Genomic DNA, 17,904 nt, shown 5'->3' with positions numbered 1-17,904 from the left:
GACCTTTATAGAACAGTCCTGGAAAATATTAAGTGGCTTGTAAATAGGAAAGCCTACGCTGAGCAATGCTGCGGCTAGTAACATGCAGTTATCTGTTAACATATATGTAGATATTTGAATTTACAGTTACTAAATGACCCTCAGGTACCACTTTCCCAACCTTGTAATTTTGCATAGTATTCCGGAAGCGTGATCTGATGACTCCATGTCACCGGGACACCGCAGTTCCAGTCCCAGGTTTCGCTTTTACATAGCAGAGCATTCTGGGAGTTTTAGTTCATTGTCTGTGTGCTGATGGGCTCACCACCCCAGATAGCATTGATATGTAAAAGTAAAGTCCAGGAATGATCAAGTGGTGTCCCAGTCAAAGGGAGCCATCTGGTTACCCAATAGTCAAGTTTTTGTCAGGTGCCCAGGGGCAAGTGCTGCCAGATGGTCCACATACCACCAGGACACAACTTTTCAAGCCCTATTCCTCTTTTTTTCTACATATTATTATCTTCGGCCACAAGTCCCAGAATGCACCTGTTTATTAGATGAAAACCCTGGAAAGGGAGCAGAAGTTATTTGGTAGCTGCCAACTGGATGAGGTGGATTTGGAGTCGGTTGGGACACAAGGAAAAGGGTGGCAGTGCCCTCTTTCCCCGTCCCCCAGCCTGTGCGCCTGTAAGGTGTAACCTTCCCTCCCTTGCAGCCGAGCACGCAGCCCACCTCCGGAGGCAGCAATTCTTGATGCAAAGCAGGTGCTCAGCCGGGCTCCGATTGGTCGCCTGGAGCGTATGCAAAGCAGGCCCGCGTGTGTTTGCTTTCCCTGTCTGGCAATAGTTAAAATGCTGCTTCTGGCCGGGACAGGGGGTGAGATTATTTGAATATAAATATGACAGCTCTGTTTACAGGGCGCTTATCTGGGGTCGTCGGATCATGGAGCGTGATATTGATGCGTGAGGCTTACAGTGGCTGGGAGATGCGTGAAGAGAGGCCGGCGGACCAAGGGCGTGAGTGTGCGTGCACAGGAGCAGAGCCGTGGGCCGACAGGAGTGCAAAACATGCGGGCGTGCACACACACGAACCCCACTTGTGTGTTTGCCCCACGGAGGCTCAAGCGGGTGTGTGCACACAAAAGCTCATGGTGTGCATAAGCCCCAACAGTGCAGAAGAGAAAGGGGGCGTGTTTGCGTGTGCACAAACCAGCACTAAATATGTTGTTGCTGTTGGTTAAAGAGCCGCACGTGTTTACGTCTGTTTGTACAAGGACACGCAGCGTGCAAAGTAATGCAGATGTGTGCGTGTAAGGCATAGAAAGGGACATTGAATAGGTCTGTGTATGCTTGCAGAAATCAATTCTAATTTAGCCTGCACATGTGAAACCCATGCATAAAAGGGAGCCAGATGTGTGAAGTGCTGTGTACTTACAGACGAAGTGTGTATGTTCTTGCATAAGAGAGACACAGTTGGGTGGGTGTGAGAAGAACTGCGTGCACAATGAGAAAAAAGTCGTGTGAGTGAGTGTGCATACACGAGAAGGCCTAACCGTGTGTACACAAACAAGAACCAACTCTATTTGAGCGGAGCAGCTCCGCGCTCTGCACTATCTGGAAGGCGCGTGCGGGAATTTTGACGACGCCCCGCACAGGCGGGAAGTGCCAGCAGCTAGTACTGGGGTCCGAGCCAGGCGGCTGGCACTGGTAGGTGCCGTGAGGGCAAGCGTCTGTTGAGATAATGAGGGGGCGAGGGTGGGGCTTCCAGTGGTTGGCAGTATGTGGAGCTGCCCACAGGTTGGCAGTGTAAAGTGGTGAAACTGGGAGCAGCACCGGACAGAAAGCCATAAATTAAATGCGTCTGTTGGCAGGGTATGCCCAGACGTGGGTCCCTTGCTCACTTTGCCACTGGATTCAAGCTAGCCTGGCTGAGATTCAAGCTAGCCTGGCTGAGGAGGGGTGTTACCCCGAAACCGGTCACAGAATGCTTGTTTGCGGTCCAGGGAAGACTTGGCTTGGCAGTTCGGGCTGGACTGTTCCCATGAGGCACAGGGTCAAGACTGATTTGACTATAGCTAATTTTGAACTGGGGTGGCGAAGTGAGCTAAAGAACAATGATGGATTCAACCCAGATCTTTGACTGGGGGTGAGTGTATGCAAAGTTTCAGTGCTCAAGCCAACATAAGCCACAACTCGGATCTGTGGGCCAGCCAGTGGCATAACACAAAATTATGAGGTCCCTTTGCAGAATGGGGAGAGTGGTCGCTGAGTCCCCATATCTTACAGATATTCACAAGGCTTAGGCTGAACTGAGGGCCACATCGCAGGAGCATGCGTTACACCCCTGCTACTTGGATGTCAGTGTGAGATACTTGGATGTCAGTTGGAATTTACTGGTCCGAATAGAAATTTTCTTCAGGGAAAAAATAAAGCAACATATTTAAAGGTAATCTGTTAATTAATCACAGGTGCCAGGTGTATTAAAGGACAAATATGGAAATAATCATAAATATCAACATCTGGTAACCGGGATCACAGATTTGAACACAAATTGAATAGAAATGAGTGAATTTAATTGAATCTCAGGACAAATTACCTCCCTTGCAAACTACTTCACCCATGCATATGTCATTGCTTGATCTCCTGAGGAGGCCTTGCAAATAGATTTGTAGGCCGAAACGCATCAACACATTTAGGAGGCATTTTCTTGATAAGCAATCTGAAACAAACAATGAACTTTAATCTCCAAAAATGTTGCAGCAGACACATTAGAAGGACTGGGACAAAGATTCTCTTCCAGACAACATTTTAATTTCAGTCCTAATTTATCAAACCCGTTTTCGATCACTAAGGCATGGAAAACGTTTTCCTTTTTTGTAAAATATCAACAAAATTATTTTTATGTGAAACCTAGATTGTTGATGGCAACAATGTTTATAGAATTATGTATGCACCCATTAGTCACTGAGTTCCTCCGTCCTTTTAAAATCCCTAAATATGTGCAAATAGATTTAGGCGTTAATTCTTCAGTTGCCATTAAAATATGTTGCTTTATTCTTTCCCTGCAGAGAATTTCCTGTCTTTTTCATGGTTTGTTCCCTTCTACCGGGGTTATAGGGGAATCCCTCCGCTCCTTGATAAAAATCTGCGTGAGACACTACTTTTCTATTTTTTTATTTTTTTTTACATAAGAGTGGCTTCTGGTGTAGGCGGGTCGTAGACTTAGTGTAAGGGGTGAACCTCCTTCCTAAAGGAGTATGCGACTAGGGGGAAGGGCATAGGCTGGCACGAGGCTGTCCTACGTGTGCATATGGTAATATTGTGTGCTCTGAAATTTGAATGCCTGATGGATAGACTAATGCAAACTTCATTTACCGGCCTCGTGGAGCCTGCACTGCGCTTCCTCCTGTTCCCTGAAGCTGCAAACTGGTATTAAAATCACTTTTTTCTTTTCCAGATATTAAGATGAGCCGAGAGGCCGACTCCACAGAGCCCGGACACAGACCCGAGCAGGCAGAGCCAGGTAAGACAGCGACTGCGCTTGCGGCCCTGGGTTGGGAGAGAGTCCGTGATAAGGCCACTCTCTCTCTCTCTCTCTCCTTTTTTTAGTCAATGTAGCTTCCCCTCGCTACTAATAACTATGTGACCAGTCTCCCTGTCTCTTGCTTTCTGTACTTCATTTTATCTATTTTACCTTTCTGTTCGTCCTCTTTCTTTTACCAGTTTCTCTCTCTATCCCTCTAACTTTTTTACCCTAATCTCTTTTTTCTCTGTCTCCCTGTCTCCTCTTTTCACTCCCTCTCGCTCTACCTAGCCCTCTTTATTTCCGTTCCTCAGTTCTATACCTTTCTCTATCCTTCTTCTTTTTTTTTATCTTTTATTTTACTCTTGCTCATTTTCTTTTTACCTCTTGTATATTTTTTCTTGCTGCTTCCTCATGTGGCACATCATCCTCTTGTTATCAACTTCAATTTTTTTCTCTATATTCTTTCTCTCCTTCCAACACTTTCGCTCTCTGTTTCTTGATCTCTTTTTTTAGCACCACTCCCTTACTTCTTTCCTTGTCTCAATTGTTCCTTGTGTTGCTCCCTTGGAGTTCGTGGCTCAGCCCGTATCAGGTGTGAGTAGCTAGTGTTGTCTGGCGAGTCTGGTTCTTGTAGTCCTGGATGTATGATGGGTCAAACAAAGCTGCAAGTACCACGATGCAATGATTGAAAAAGTCGACTGTACAACTTTAACAACTGCCGTATAACAAACGTCTCTAACAAAAGTGACATTTCTTCGTCTCGAGGTTTTGTTAGTCTCTTTGCCTCACCCTGTTAGCTGTCTGTTCCCTTTCTCCTCTCTTTCTGCCCCACTTTTCGTCTTCAGTGCTTCTGTCTCTTTTCCTTTTAGTGTTTTTTACACTTTTTGTTTTTTATTATATATTAAAAAAAACATTATGCATTAATCAGCAGTAATAAAACGGATGTTGATGTAACTGTACAGCAATGGGGTGGGGTTTACTGGTCAGTCTCAGTGTTTGTTATTGAATTTTCTCTAGGCCTAGGCAAAATTCAAATTATGCCAGCATAATTTAGAGAATTTAGCTTTACACTTGCTATGCGAAATTCCTCAAAGTAAGCTACTACGCGACTTCGCGTAATTACATGCCTTTCGCGGTAAAATTTACACCAAACCTTCTATTCACGCTTTGGATTTACAGCAAACTTACCGGAGCAGCAGAACATGAACTGCTATTGTTTATGGTGCTTTTTCTTAGATGTATCTTCGAGGCAAAAAACTGATGCGAGGAAGCATTTTGTGCGAAAATATAGCATTGAAATGACGGATTTGCATTTCGCATTATTGCTTGTTTTGTTGGATAATCTTGCAGAACTTGCAAAAGTGATCCCAAACTCCTTAAGTTCGCGATTACCCTCAAGAGCTAAAGCCTGGTCCATTTACAAGCGGGACCTTGCACTGGGTTATGAATTCTAAGATAATTGACGATGATGTGTGCTAGGTGTGTTAAATCCCTCATGTATGTCCACACACCTTGTAATCACGGTCTCTCCAACAGTAGCTGTGCTTGAGCAGGCAAGGCTTACACTAGGAATTGGTTCTGGCTCAGATACGGTATAATTAGGGCTCCCTTTTTATGGTATTTTTTTTTTTTAGTTTCCGTTTGTATTTATCCATATTTAATTTTTGGACGTTTATCTGTATTTATCCATATCTATTTTGAGTTTTGCGTATAAATGTAGTTGTAAAACTGTACATTTCCATATTTATTTAAATGGTAGACGCGCACTCATACTTTGATGTCTGCCGTGTTTTAGCTATTTAAGTTGACAAATATTACATAACAGTACCTCCACTGGCAAATATTAGCATTATACCACAAATGTATATTGACAGATGCAGTTATTTAAAGAAATTTCATCCCGTTTTTTAATTTCCCATGCTGTGCATCTGCTCAGCTGTTTGGCTAATTTCATGAAAGACATCACGAAGAGTCACTGAAAAGAAGTGCATTTTAACTATTTATCCATTAAAAAAAATTAATGCAGACAGAAAACACATTGTTTTCTTTCTGTATTTATCTGTAAAAATCTATAAAAACGGAAAACAGGGACCGCTAGGTATAATGTGGAAGGTATTACACTCACTAAAGTTCAATGTATCCCCCTAGGTCTTGCTTTTTTTTTACTAGGAACACGTGTAATGTTAATACATCATAGACAGTGTAAAATTGATAGAAAAACAAATGGTAGCAAACCCAAAGCATTGTTAACCTCTTAACCGCGGCGCAATTCTGCCGTGGTGCGGCGGTTTAGCGGAGTGGGCGGGGCCATATCGGCCAACGGACGTGCGCAACACTATGAAGGTAGTGCGTGTGACGGCCGCTGGCCGACAGAAGTACGCAAGGGGTTAATTCTGAGGCTGGTAACTAGCCAGTGTAAATTGGAGGCAACTTTTATTAATGTTCAGACGGACTTCGGTGTCCAGGGTCCCTGCTGGTTTGCAGCCGGACTAGCAGTTTGTAAATCTGTAAGAATATCTGCTGGTGACAGGAAAGATTAGCACTATGGTCTCTTGCTGGGCTTAATTTGTAAGTAAATAGTCTCTCTTCATAAGGCTACTTGCACCACACATTGCCCCTGCTATGGTGCCAACGATAGTAACAACACAACTACCAACCATCGCACTCCTAGATGTGCGACAATTCGGACTATTTCAGGCCCCCAAAGCTACAAGAATGGCTTGGGCCGCAGGTAACAGTAATTTTTTATGTATATTGGATTAATAATTTACAGTTTTGAGGACATATCTAACTTAGCCAGACAGCGCCACCTAGTGGCAGACTGTCACAAGCGCTGGTGTTGACAATTAAGTGCAGGTGCAGAGCACAGAAAATCACTGGCTCAAATTAAACACTGGTCTCTTGGCGCCTAGTATCGCCCACTGTGTTTTTACGCTCCCTGTTGAATTTGTGTCAGAACGGATGCAGCATTCTTCAGCTGAGGGAGTAAAGGTCGTGAGTGCAGTAGGGCCTGAGAGCAGTTGATCCTGCAGTGAATGCCGGGGCCTAAAACCCTTTACGGTCTTTGGTTGCTATCACCGAGAAGACAAAAGAGACTGCTGGTGCCACTAGCAGAGTTGTTTGGGTGCCCTCCCTCAAAGTGGCACTGGGACATTTCAAACCTGTATCATGTTAAGGGCCTGGTGCGATTACAAATTTTATGTGCCTAGGCATCCTAGATGCCTGGAGGGGCACGGCTGCCAAAAACACATACAGGGCAAATGTATCCGGACGGGCACACATCAGTGGGAAGATGAGAGCTCCAGGGGCCAGGGATCATGGCGACCTCAAGAAGGCCAAGACAGACTTTACTACCAACCTGGTGCACTTTTGCCATCCTCATAATATTCCCCAATACAGATGCCCGAATCTGGGGCCTTCTTTCCTGCTCTTGATGGATGTTGGTTTGATTGCTGAATCTTGCTGGGCTGTTTTTTTGGTTAACTCCACCACTCCCAATATATTTTAATGTATATCACTGTTGTTGCCCAAAACTCTCATTTGCAGTATCAGAGGGTCCTGACCTGAAGATTTTGCTGCCATGGGAGTTTAAGAGCAAATATCAGACTACACAGGAGACTGGGATGGAGGAGTGTGGTACACACTGGACTCTGGTTAGGGAACACGAAAGAGGCCACACACATAGCATAAAACAGGCTGCTTTACAAGCCCGTCTGTGCCCGTCCGCGCCAGTACGCCGCCAGCCGCCAGGAAATGCCGCCAATGTCACTGCAACGACCCTCAGGGAGCCGAATCTGCAACACTCGAGAGGTACTCCTGGCATATAGGCATACACTATCTTGTATGGGAGAGCTAGAGCCAGGTACAAACAGGACCAAAAGGAATAACAGGTGTATCAACTGTGGGTGGTCTAGGATTAAACAACTCCCCTCTTCTCCCGATCTTCACCCCTGTATACAGTCAAAACAAGTACGACAGGGAGTGCACAATGATAGTCGGGGGGAGATTAGGGGGACAGGGCAGGACAGACACATACCTGACATGCAAGGATTGTACCTGAATGCCAGATCCATCCCTAAGCATGCAACAGAGACATGGGACCTACTTGAGGACCGGAAGCCAGACATATGCCTCTTCATGGAAACATGCCTCAATCATGAGGCCACACCAACATTAGCAGTGGCCTTTCCTGATGAATATGTAGTCACTAGGCTGGATAGGCCCTGCAAATGGTGTGGGGGACTGGCCATCGCCACATGGCATCCTTATTACATCAGGACGTTAGACAGGGTGTCCTCTGCCAAAACGGAGCTCCTAATATTTAGAGGAGAGCAGTCCCAGGTCATAGAATGGACAGGGGCGTTGGTATATCACCCTCCAGGGGGTAACAATAAGAAATTCATTACTGTACTATTGGATAGATTGACGCCGAATGTTCTGAAGGCTACTAAATTTCTATTGATGGGTGACCTGAATCACCATTTAGAGCTGTCCTCCAACTCAAACGCGGTCAATCTTATTACATCAATAGAATCCTTAGAGCTATCGCTAAGAGTCACCAGCCCCACTCACAGGGCAGGTCACATGCTAGACGCCATCTTCTCCAACGTGGGCGATCTGGCTGTTGAGCCTCCCCAATCTTTGGACTGGACTGATCACATGGCCTTAAATTTTTCGCTACCATCCTCTCATCCAGTTGTGCGGACACACGGTCAGAAGAACTTGCAAAGACAATGGGCAAGAGTAACCCCCTTAGCTTTCAATCAGGCCTTTATTGCCCCCGCTCAATTTGGACGTAGATCCAAATTCTGCAATCGGCGGGATTGGTGGGAGCGATTCAGGGAGCCTTAGACATCATAGCCCCACTGAAAAGGGCCACTATGCAGGAGAGGGCAGCTCCTGCCCTCTGGTACTCAGATACCCTCAGAAAGGAAAACTCCCTGTTTCGGGTCCTAGAGTGTAGATGGAGGAATACTAAGGAGGAATCAGATAAATCAGCATACCGGATATCACATAGAGCTTACCTAAACAGCTGCAATACAGCAAGAAGGACATATCTGGGTGCACGCATAGTGGAGGAAAAAAAATCCTCTAGGGAACTTTATAGGATCCTGAAGGAATTCACAAACACTAAGTCCGGCAAGGAAGCCCCCCTCCCACTCAGGATCTATGTGAAGATCTAGCCAGGTATTTTACCAGCAAAATCGATCTGATCTACCAGTCCTTTGAGGTGACGTCACAGGATCAGGGGGAGGAACATCTACCTGGAGACCGACCACAGGAAGTGGTTTTGTCCTGTGGTTTGGACTCCTTTACTAATGTAACGAGAGAGAAAGTTGATTCCCTACTAAGCCGCGTAAAATAAGGCTCGCCACTAGACCCGGCGCCCCCAGCTGTTATGGCAACTCTTAGTACGGTCCTGGCAGATGCTCTTGTCAAGATATATAACATCTCACTGGAGAAGGCTATTTTCCCAAATGACTGGAAGAGTGTGCGGGTAAAGCCACTCCTAAAGAAGGTGGCAGCAGACCCTAATGCCTTACAGCACTATAGGCCAATTTCTCTTCTCCCCTGCTGCTCGGAGGTTTTGGAAACTCTGGTGAACCGACAGCTATCTAACTACTTGGAACAACATAAATTGGAAATTGGACCCTTCACAGTCTGGATTTCGTGCCTCACATAGCACGGAGGCTGCACTGTTAGAGGTGACGGATACCATAAGGATGACTTTGGATAGCAGGACCCCAGTAATCCTAGTTGTTGGACCCGGCCTCATGGCGTGGTCCTACCCCTCCCGCATGGCGGGCCCAGGACGACATCGGCCCTCCACCCAGCATCGGGCAGCCCTTTTGCCCGACACTGCACGCCCCAACATTGCTGGTCCGGTCACCATCCCGGACCCCCCCCCTGCTGGCCTGGCCCCATCGTGGGCCCCTCACTACCTAAGCACGAGGCCGCGCCCGACTCCATCTTGGGCCCACCACGTCACGACAGTGTGGCTCCAGCCCCGGCCCAGGCCCAGCGAAGCCCAGACATCGAGGCGCCAAGATCTACCCAGGTGGTCGAGTGGCCACTCGACAGATCCCGGAGGAGGGGAGTTTCGATGACCCTCCAACCGTCCCCGGACGCCTGGTATTGATCGCCCCCGGCATCCCTGGGTGCTGGCCCCGCCCCCCTGCTGGGTGTCTGGACACCATCTTCCCGGCCCCTCTGACCCCCAGGCGCGAGGGTCCGGACATCAAAGGACTCCAGTCCCATATCTGGGCCAGCCCCGGAGTAGGACGGCAGTTGTATCCTGGACTGGAAAGCCCTGCTGACGCTGTCACGGCCGACCCCAGAAGAACTCATTTCCTGGAACCTGAAGAGAACTTGAGAGCCTGCTGGCGCTGCCGCGGCCCACCTTGCCGAACCATCTTGAGAGCCTGCTGGCGCTGCCGCGGCCCACCTTTGCCGAACCATCTTGAGAGCCTGCTGGCGCTGCCGCGGCCCACCTTTGCCGAACCATCTTGAGAGCCGGCTGGCGCTGCCGCGGCTCAACCTCTCGGAACCCCCGGCTCGAGGATTGAGAGCTGTGCGCAGGGTATCCCTTCATACACCCCAACCGAGACTGTCCCGCTTCCCTGACCCCCCTTTTTCGAGACTTTACAGACCCCTCGGTCTACTTGTACATATCGCTGGGAACCAGCGGCCTTTATTTCCTGATAAAGCTTACGAACTCGACCTCTGGTGTGGTGTCCATTTGTAGTGTGTGGTTACTCTGCTGTGCGATCCTAGGAGAGGGCCCTCACCCAGGAGGCCTCTCAGTAACGCTCGGCTACTTCTTGACGGAGAGGTGGACCTAGGGGTGGTCAGTCAGACATCTTCTGCCTCCCCCGGGGTCGCCTTTCTAACATTGGTGGCAGGCGACGGGATCCGAGCCAACGCAGATCGTACAGAGAGTAATTCGCTCACTACCGAGAAAAACACACCGCGACCATGACTACTCAGGAAACCAGACCGACGGCGGAATTCCAGAAAGAAAAGATGGAAGATTACAGCCACAAGGAATTAAAACAATTCTGCAAGGACCTAGGCATCGCTACCACGGGCCTCAACACCAAAGAGGACTTTAAATCAGCCCTGCAAGCCTGGGCGGACGCCGATAACGCGCCGCCCCAGAATGAAGATAACCCGGGCCCGAACGGGCGCCCAGAGACCGACGCGAACCCAGCGGGAAAAAGACCCGCAAACCTGGCCACGGGCCTCCCCCACGGAGACGCCCGAGAACAAGAGAGGAACCGGCTCCACGAGTTGGAGCTAGCCCGACTCCGACAAGAAGGAGAGATACAGCTGGCAGAAAGGAAATTAGCCCTCGAGCAACGACGGCTAGAAGGAGACCTAGAGGAAAGGCGAAGACAACGAGACCTCGAAGAAAAGAAACTCATGCTCGAGTATGAGCGCGGCCTCAAAGAACTGGAAATCAAGGCCAAGACAACAGAAACCGGCACCGCCGGGGGTAAGACCTCACCCCCGCCGCTGGACACGAAGGTGCACATACCCAAGGAGGTCGTCAAGGAATACTATAAGAACGACGACATCCAACAGTGGTTCAAAGCCTACGAGGTCGCCATGACCGCCCATCGAGTACCCCTCAAAGACTGGGGCGCCGGCTTATGGGGAAAGTTCATCAACGAGGGGAGAGACGCCCTGCTAGAGCTCCCCGACGCCGAGATGACCTCGTACGAACACATGAAGACTGCCCTCCTCACTCGCTACGGACTCACCCCCGAAATGTACCGGCAGCGATTTCGAGACTGTAAAAAAATCCCCGGTACCACTTGGGTGGAGTACGTGAACTTTTACAGCAGAGCCTTCGAAGGGTGGATCAGAGGCTGCCAGGTCACCACCTACCAGCAGTTGGTCGACCTCATCCTATGGGAGCATCTTTCCAATAATTGCTTCGTCGAACTCCGGCAGCACCTCCTCGACAGCAAATTGACAGAGCCACGAAAACTCGCTGTCGAGGCGGATAGATGGGTGAGCAACCGAGTTCCCAGGAGTCCGATGGGAGACTACGGCCGGGGATCCCCGGGGAACCACCGACCCCGAGGCGGCGGAGGAGGCCAGAGCAGGGGCTGAGACACCCCCGCGGGGTCATCCCCTACCTCCCCGTCGCCATCCCTGGGTTGGAGGGGAGGCCCCCCAGCCAGGCCCGGGCCCCGCCCGAATGTTACGTGCCACAGATGCCAGCGACGGGGCCATTATGCGAACGACCCTCTCTGCCCGATGACCAAGCGACCCGGCACCACCGGTCCCCCGAGCCGCCAGATCGCGGCCGCCGCCCTGAGTGCAGAGGGAGGCGAAGAAGAGGGCGACGACACCGAGCAGGCCGTGTGGGAGCCCGCAGCCATGATCTTAGCATGCCTGGGTGATCGAGACATGATCCCCCGAGACCCGATCCCAGGTAACACCCAGAAATACCGCCAATGGGTCACCATCAATGGACGCCGGGCCGAAGCCCTCCGGGATACTGGAGCCAGCGTGACGGCGGTCCGCTGCCACTTGGTGACCCCCGAACAAATTCTCCCCAACGTCTTGTGCCCAGTGCGGTCGGATGACAACTCTGAAAGTTTGTGCCAGATGGCCCGCATCCCCTTCGAGTGGGGAGGGGTGTCGGGCATGCTGAAAGTGACTGTCCGAGACGATGCCCCCGTGGACTGCCTCCTCAGGAACGACCTGGAAAGTTCCCTCTGGGCCGGCGTAGAGCGGAGAGAGCATCTGGGGATGCTAGGCCTTCCCGAGTGGGTTTGTGCGACCACCCGCTCCATGTCCGCCCGGGCCTCCCCCCCAACGGAGGAAGCCCCGATCGAGGAGCCTGAGTGGCCCGCACCTCCACCGCCCGCCGTCCCCGAGGACACCGACCCTGAACCCGGCCCCCAGGGGCCCAGCCATGAGGAAATCACCGAGCTCGGCCACCTGCCGGAACTAGCTCAGTGGCGCCAAGAAGGTGGCCCCACCCGCGAACAATTCCGACAAGAACAGAGCACCTGTCCCTCCCTCGAGGGAATTCGACGGCAAGCCGCCACTCAAGCCGCTGGAGACCCTGCGGGGTCCCACTGGGTCTATTGGGACAACGACCTTCTCTACAGTGAACAGAAGATTGCCGAACTAGGGGCCAGCCGGGTGCTGGTCGTTCCCCTCCGATTTCGAGACTTCCTCTTGAACTTAGCACATGATGTGCCCCTCGCCGGGCACCTGGGGCAGGACAAAACTTACAGCCGCCTGGTGACTCATTTCTACTGGCCGAAAATGCGCAACGATGTGCACAATCACTGCAGATCCTGCCCGACCTGTCAAGCCAGCGGGAAGAGCGGGGGGAAAGTCAAAGCCCCGCTCTAGCCGTTTCCCGTGGTCACCACCCCCTTCGAGCGAGTGGGGATAGACATCGTGGGGCCCCTGGACCCCCGCACCCCTCAAGGGCACCGCTTCATCCTCGTGCTGGTGGACCATGCCACCCGCTATCCGGAAGCCATCCCCCTCCGAACCATCACGGCCCCAGTAGTAGGCCGAGCCCTAATGGGGATCTTCTCCAGAGTCGGCTTCCCCCGAGAAGTCGTGAGTGATCGGGGCACAAACTTTATTTCCAAGTATATGCGATCCCTGTGGCAACAGTGCGGGGTCACATATAAGTTCACCACCCCGTATCACCCCCAAGGAAATGGACTTGTGGAGCGGTTTAACCGAACACTGAAGGGAATGTTCAAGGGCCTCGAGGAGCCACTACGACGCAAATGGGATGTTCTGCGGCCTTGCCTCCTGTTTGCATATCGCGAAGTACCCCAGAAGTCCCTGGGGTTCAGCCCCTTCGAACTATTGTATGGGCACCCGGTCCGAGGCCCCCTCAGCCTGGTCAAAGAAGGCTGGGAGACGGCTGTCCGAGGTGCTCCACCAGATGTCTACCAGTACCTCCTGACCCTCCGCAACCAGACTCGGAAGTTCCGGGAACTTGCCGAAGCCAACCTTGAAGCCAGTCAGGAGGAGATGAAACGCTGGTATGACCAGAACGCCTCGTCCATCGAATTCGAACCGGGCCAGCAGGTCTGGGTCATGTCCCCGGTTGAACCTTGTGCCCTCCAAGACAAGTGGACGGGGCCCTTCAGAGTGGTGGAGCGCAAGAGCCCCGTCACCTATCTGGTGGACATGGAGTCCCCCAGGAACCCCCTCCGGGTTCTACACGCTAACCGGCTCAAGCCGCACTTTGCCCGCACTGAACTAAGTCTGCTATTAGCGACCGATGAAGGAGCTGAAGACGACTCCGAACCGTTGCCAGATCTCATGAGCACCACTGAGAAGGACGGCTCCATCGAAGGGGTCATGCTCTCCTCCACCCTGACCCCGGAGCAGCACCATGACTGCCGGCAGCTGCTGGGGAAGTTTGCAGATCTGTTTTCCCTCACCCCCGGAGTCACCCGGTGGTGTGTCCACGATGTAGACACCGGAGACAGCCCGCCTGTAAGACACCGAGCTTTCCGAGTGCCCGACCGAGTTCGGGCCTGCATCCAGTCCGAGGTGGCCAAGATGCTAGCGCTGGGGGTAGTCGAACCCTCCGACAGTCCGTGGGCCAGCCCAGTTGTCCTGGTCCCTAAAGCCGCCGCCCCTGGCACGCCCCCGGAGCTCCGGTTCTGTGTTGACTACCGGGGGCTGAATGCCGTCACCAGGACCGACGCCCATCCCATCCCCCGGGCGGATGAACTGATCGATCGCCTGGGGGCTGCGAAGTATCTCAGCACCTTCGATCTCACGGCCGGGTATTGGCAGATCGGCCTCACCCCTGGAGCGCAAGAGCGATCAGCCTTCTCGACCCCTGATGGCCACTACCATTTCAAGGTGATGCCCTTCGGCATGAAAAACGCCCCGGCCACCTTCCAGAGACTCGTGAATAGAGTGCTGGCCGGGCTAGAAGAGTTCAGCGCCGCCTACCTAGACGACATTGCGGTGTACAGCCTCCGCTGGGATGCACACCTGACCCACCTCCGGGAGGTCCTGTCGGCCCTCCGACGGGCCGGACTAACAATAAAGGCCAGCAAGTGCCAGATCGGCCAAGGGTCCGTGACGTATCTGGGACACCAGGTGGGAAGCGGCCGGGTGGCTCCCCTCCAGCCAAAGATTGACGCCATCCGGGCCTGGGAGCCCCCAATCACCCAAACAGCCGTCCGAGCCTTCCTGGGGCTCACAGGATACTATCGGGCTTCATCAAAGACTATGGAAGCATTGTGGGGCCCCTCACAGAACTGACCTCCAAGAAGCTACCCCAGAAGGCGTGCTGGACCCCAGAGTGCCAAGCAGCCTTCGAGACTCTAAAGACTGAAATGTGCACCGCCCCTGTGCTCCAGGCCCCCGACTACAGCCGAGAGTTTGTGGTCCAAACCGACGCCTCGGAGCACGGCATTGGGGCGGTCCTCTCCCAAGTGAAGTCTGAGGGAATCGACCTTCCCGTTGCCTTCATCAGCCGGCGGCTGCTAGCCAGAGAACAGCGCTGGAGCACCATCGAGAGGGAAGCCTTCGCCGTCATGTGGGCCCTAAGGAAGCTCCGGCCCTACCTCTTCGGCACCCACTTCCGGGTCCAGACCGACCACCGGCCCCTGCGGTGGTTGATGCAGATGCTGGGAGAAAACCCGAAACTGTTGCGATGGTCCATCTCCCTGCAAGGGATGGACTTCACTGTGGAGCATCGCCCCAGCAACGACCACGCCAATGCTGACGGCCTCTCCAGATTCTTCCGCCTCGGCGAGGAGAATCCCCAAGAAGATGGGTGACTCTCCCCTGCCTTCAGCTGGGGGGGACGCGTGTTGGACCCGGCCTCATGGCGTGGTCCTACCCCTCCCGCATGGCGGGCCCAGGACGACATCGGCCCTCCACCCAGCATCAGGCAGCCCTTTTGCCCGACACTGCATGCCCCAACATTGCTGGTCCGGTCACCATCCCGGACCCCCCCCTGCCGGCCTGGCCCCATCGTGGGCCCCTCACGACCTAAGCACGAGGCCGCGCCTGACTCCATCTTGGGCCCACCACATCACGACCACGTGGCTCCGGCCCCGGCCCAGGCCCAGCGAAGCCCAGACATCGAGGCGCCAAGATCTACCCAGGTGGTCGAGTGGCCACTCGACAGATCCCGGAGGAGGGGAGTTTCGATGACCCTCCAACCGTCCCCGGACGCCTGGTATCGATCGCCCCCGGCATCCCTGGGTGCTGGCCCCACCCCCCTGCTGGGTGTCTGGACACCATCTTCCCGGCCCCTCTGACCCCCAGGCGCGAGGGTCCGGACATCAAAGGACTCCAGTCCTATATCTGGGCCAGCCCCGGAGTAGGACGGCAGTTGTATCCTGGACTGGAAAGCCCTGCTGACGCTGTCACGGCCGACCCCAGAAGAACTCATTTCCTGGAACCTGAAGAGAACTTGAGAGCCTGCTGGCGCTGCCGCGGCCCACCTTGCCGAACCATCTTGAGAGCCTGCTGGCGCTGCCGCGGCCCACCTTTGCCGAACCATCTTGGGAGCCTGCTGGCGCTGCCGTGGCCCACCTTTGCCGAACCATCTTGAGAGCCTGCTAGCGCTGCCGCGGCCCACCTTTGCCGAACAATCTTGGGAGCCTGCTGGCGCTGCCGCGGCCCACCTTTGCCGAACCATCTTGAGAGCCTGCTGGCGCTGGCGCGGCCCACCTTTGCCGAACCATCTTGGGAGCCTGCTGGCGCTGCCGCGGCCCACCTTTGCCGAACCATCTTGAGAGCCTGCTGGCGCTGCCGCGGCCCACCTTTGCCGAACCATCTTCAGAGCCTGCTGGCGCTGCCGCGGCCCACCTTTGCCGAACCATCTTGAGAGCCGGCTGGCGCTGCCGCGGCTCAACCTCTCGGAACCCCCGGCTCGAGGATTGAGAGCTGTGCGCAGGGTATCCCTTCATACACCCCAACCGAGACTGTCCCGCTTCCCTGACCCCCCTTTTTCGAGACTTTACAGACCCCTCGGTCTACTTGTGCATATCGCTGGGAACCAGCGGCCTTTATTTCCTGATAAAGCTTACGAACTCGACCTCTGGTGTGGTGTCCATTTGTAGTGTGTGGTTACTCTGCTGTGCGATCCTAGGAGAGGGCCCTCACCCAGGAGGCCTCTCAGTAACGCTCGGCTACTTCTTGACGGAGAGGTGGACCTAGGGGTGGTCAGTCAGACATCTTCTGCCTCCCCCGGGGTCGCCTTTCTAACACTAGTCCTCCTCAACTTGTGAGCAGCGTTTGATACCATCTCACATAAGACGCTGCTAGGCAGACTGAGGGGGATTGGGGTGAAGGGTAGGGGTCTCAAGTGGATTCAGTTTTCTTTCCGATCGCACCCAGAGTATCCAGCTAGATAATTTCGTATCACAAACCATCAAGGTAGACAAGGGCGTACCACAGGGATCTGTGCTCAGTCCGACCCTGCTCAATGTGTATGTAACCCCATTGGCCGACATCATTAGGGGCTATGGCTTTCAGACATCTCATATGCGGACGACACGCAGCTAATCGTCCCCATTGGGAAGGACATCATATCCACCCAATTGAGGTTCAGAAGCTGCATGTCTAGCATTGCTACTTCGATGAGAAGGAACTTCTTACAGCTTTACTCCTCAAAAACTGAAATCTTGCTGTTTGGGAAGGCGAAAGCCATTTGGTCCCCGGAGTGGTGGCCCACCGAGTTGGGCGAAGCCCCGGCACCTAGGAGCTATGCGAAGAACCTGGGAATCAAGATAGATAACAAACTATCCATGGAGGAACAGGTCAAGACAGTCTCAGGCTCCTGTTTCGGCACCATGAGGATGCTTAGGAAGGTCTTTCCCTGGATCCGTTTGTCAGCAAGGAAGACTCTCATCCAGTCACTCTTGGTGAGTTGTCTGGACTATGGAAACTCGCTGCTGGTGGGAGCAAGGGAAGATCTCTTATCTCGACTCCAGGTAGTGCAGAATTCGGCAGCCCGCCTTGCCCTCAACAAACCGGCAAGGACACCATCAGCCCCGCTTCTGCATCAGTTACACTGGCTCCCGGTGAGGAAAAGAGCTATCTTTAAGATACTCTGTGTAGTTTTTAGATCACTACAGGGAAAAGGTCCGGCCTGCCTTAGGAATAAACTCAGGTGGTATCAACCGGCCCGACAATTGAGATCCAGCAATTCCAACTTTCTGTGCACCCAGAAAATACGGAGGGCACATAATGGCGGTAGAGCCTTTTCCTATTTGGCAGCTAGCCATTGGAATATGCTTCCACAAAATCTCAGGTCCTGCGGTGAACTAACCAACTTTAAGAGACTGTTAAAGACATGGCTCTTTTAAATATACATCCTCACTATCTCCCTCTTGGTAGAGCGGCGAGAGATCCCTTTCGGTGATGATTCGT

At 52.8% G+C, this 17,904-nt stretch overlaps 1 protein-coding gene across 1 annotated transcript in view; it reads left to right on the top strand.

The window, feature by feature from the left end:
- Nucleotides 1-17,904, top strand: part of POU2F3 (POU class 2 homeobox 3) — a 136,385-nt gene that overhangs the window by 21,025 nt on the left and 97,456 nt on the right. Inside the window, exon 2 of the mRNA XM_078683931.1 lies at nucleotides 3,436-3,501. Within this exon, the coding sequence (XP_078540057.1) occupies nucleotides 3,436-3,501 (66 nt within the window). The remainder of the gene's footprint in view (nucleotides 1-3,435; nucleotides 3,502-17,904) is intronic.

Source organism: Lissotriton helveticus, chromosome 3_1 (genome assembly GCF_964261635.1).
Source record: "Lissotriton helveticus chromosome 3_1, aLisHel1.1, whole genome shotgun sequence".
In the NCBI taxonomy this organism is placed as follows: domain Eukaryota; kingdom Metazoa; phylum Chordata; class Amphibia; order Caudata; family Salamandridae; genus Lissotriton; species Lissotriton helveticus.
Note: the sequence above shows the minus strand (reverse complement) of the source record. Positions and strands in the feature narration are given on the sequence as shown.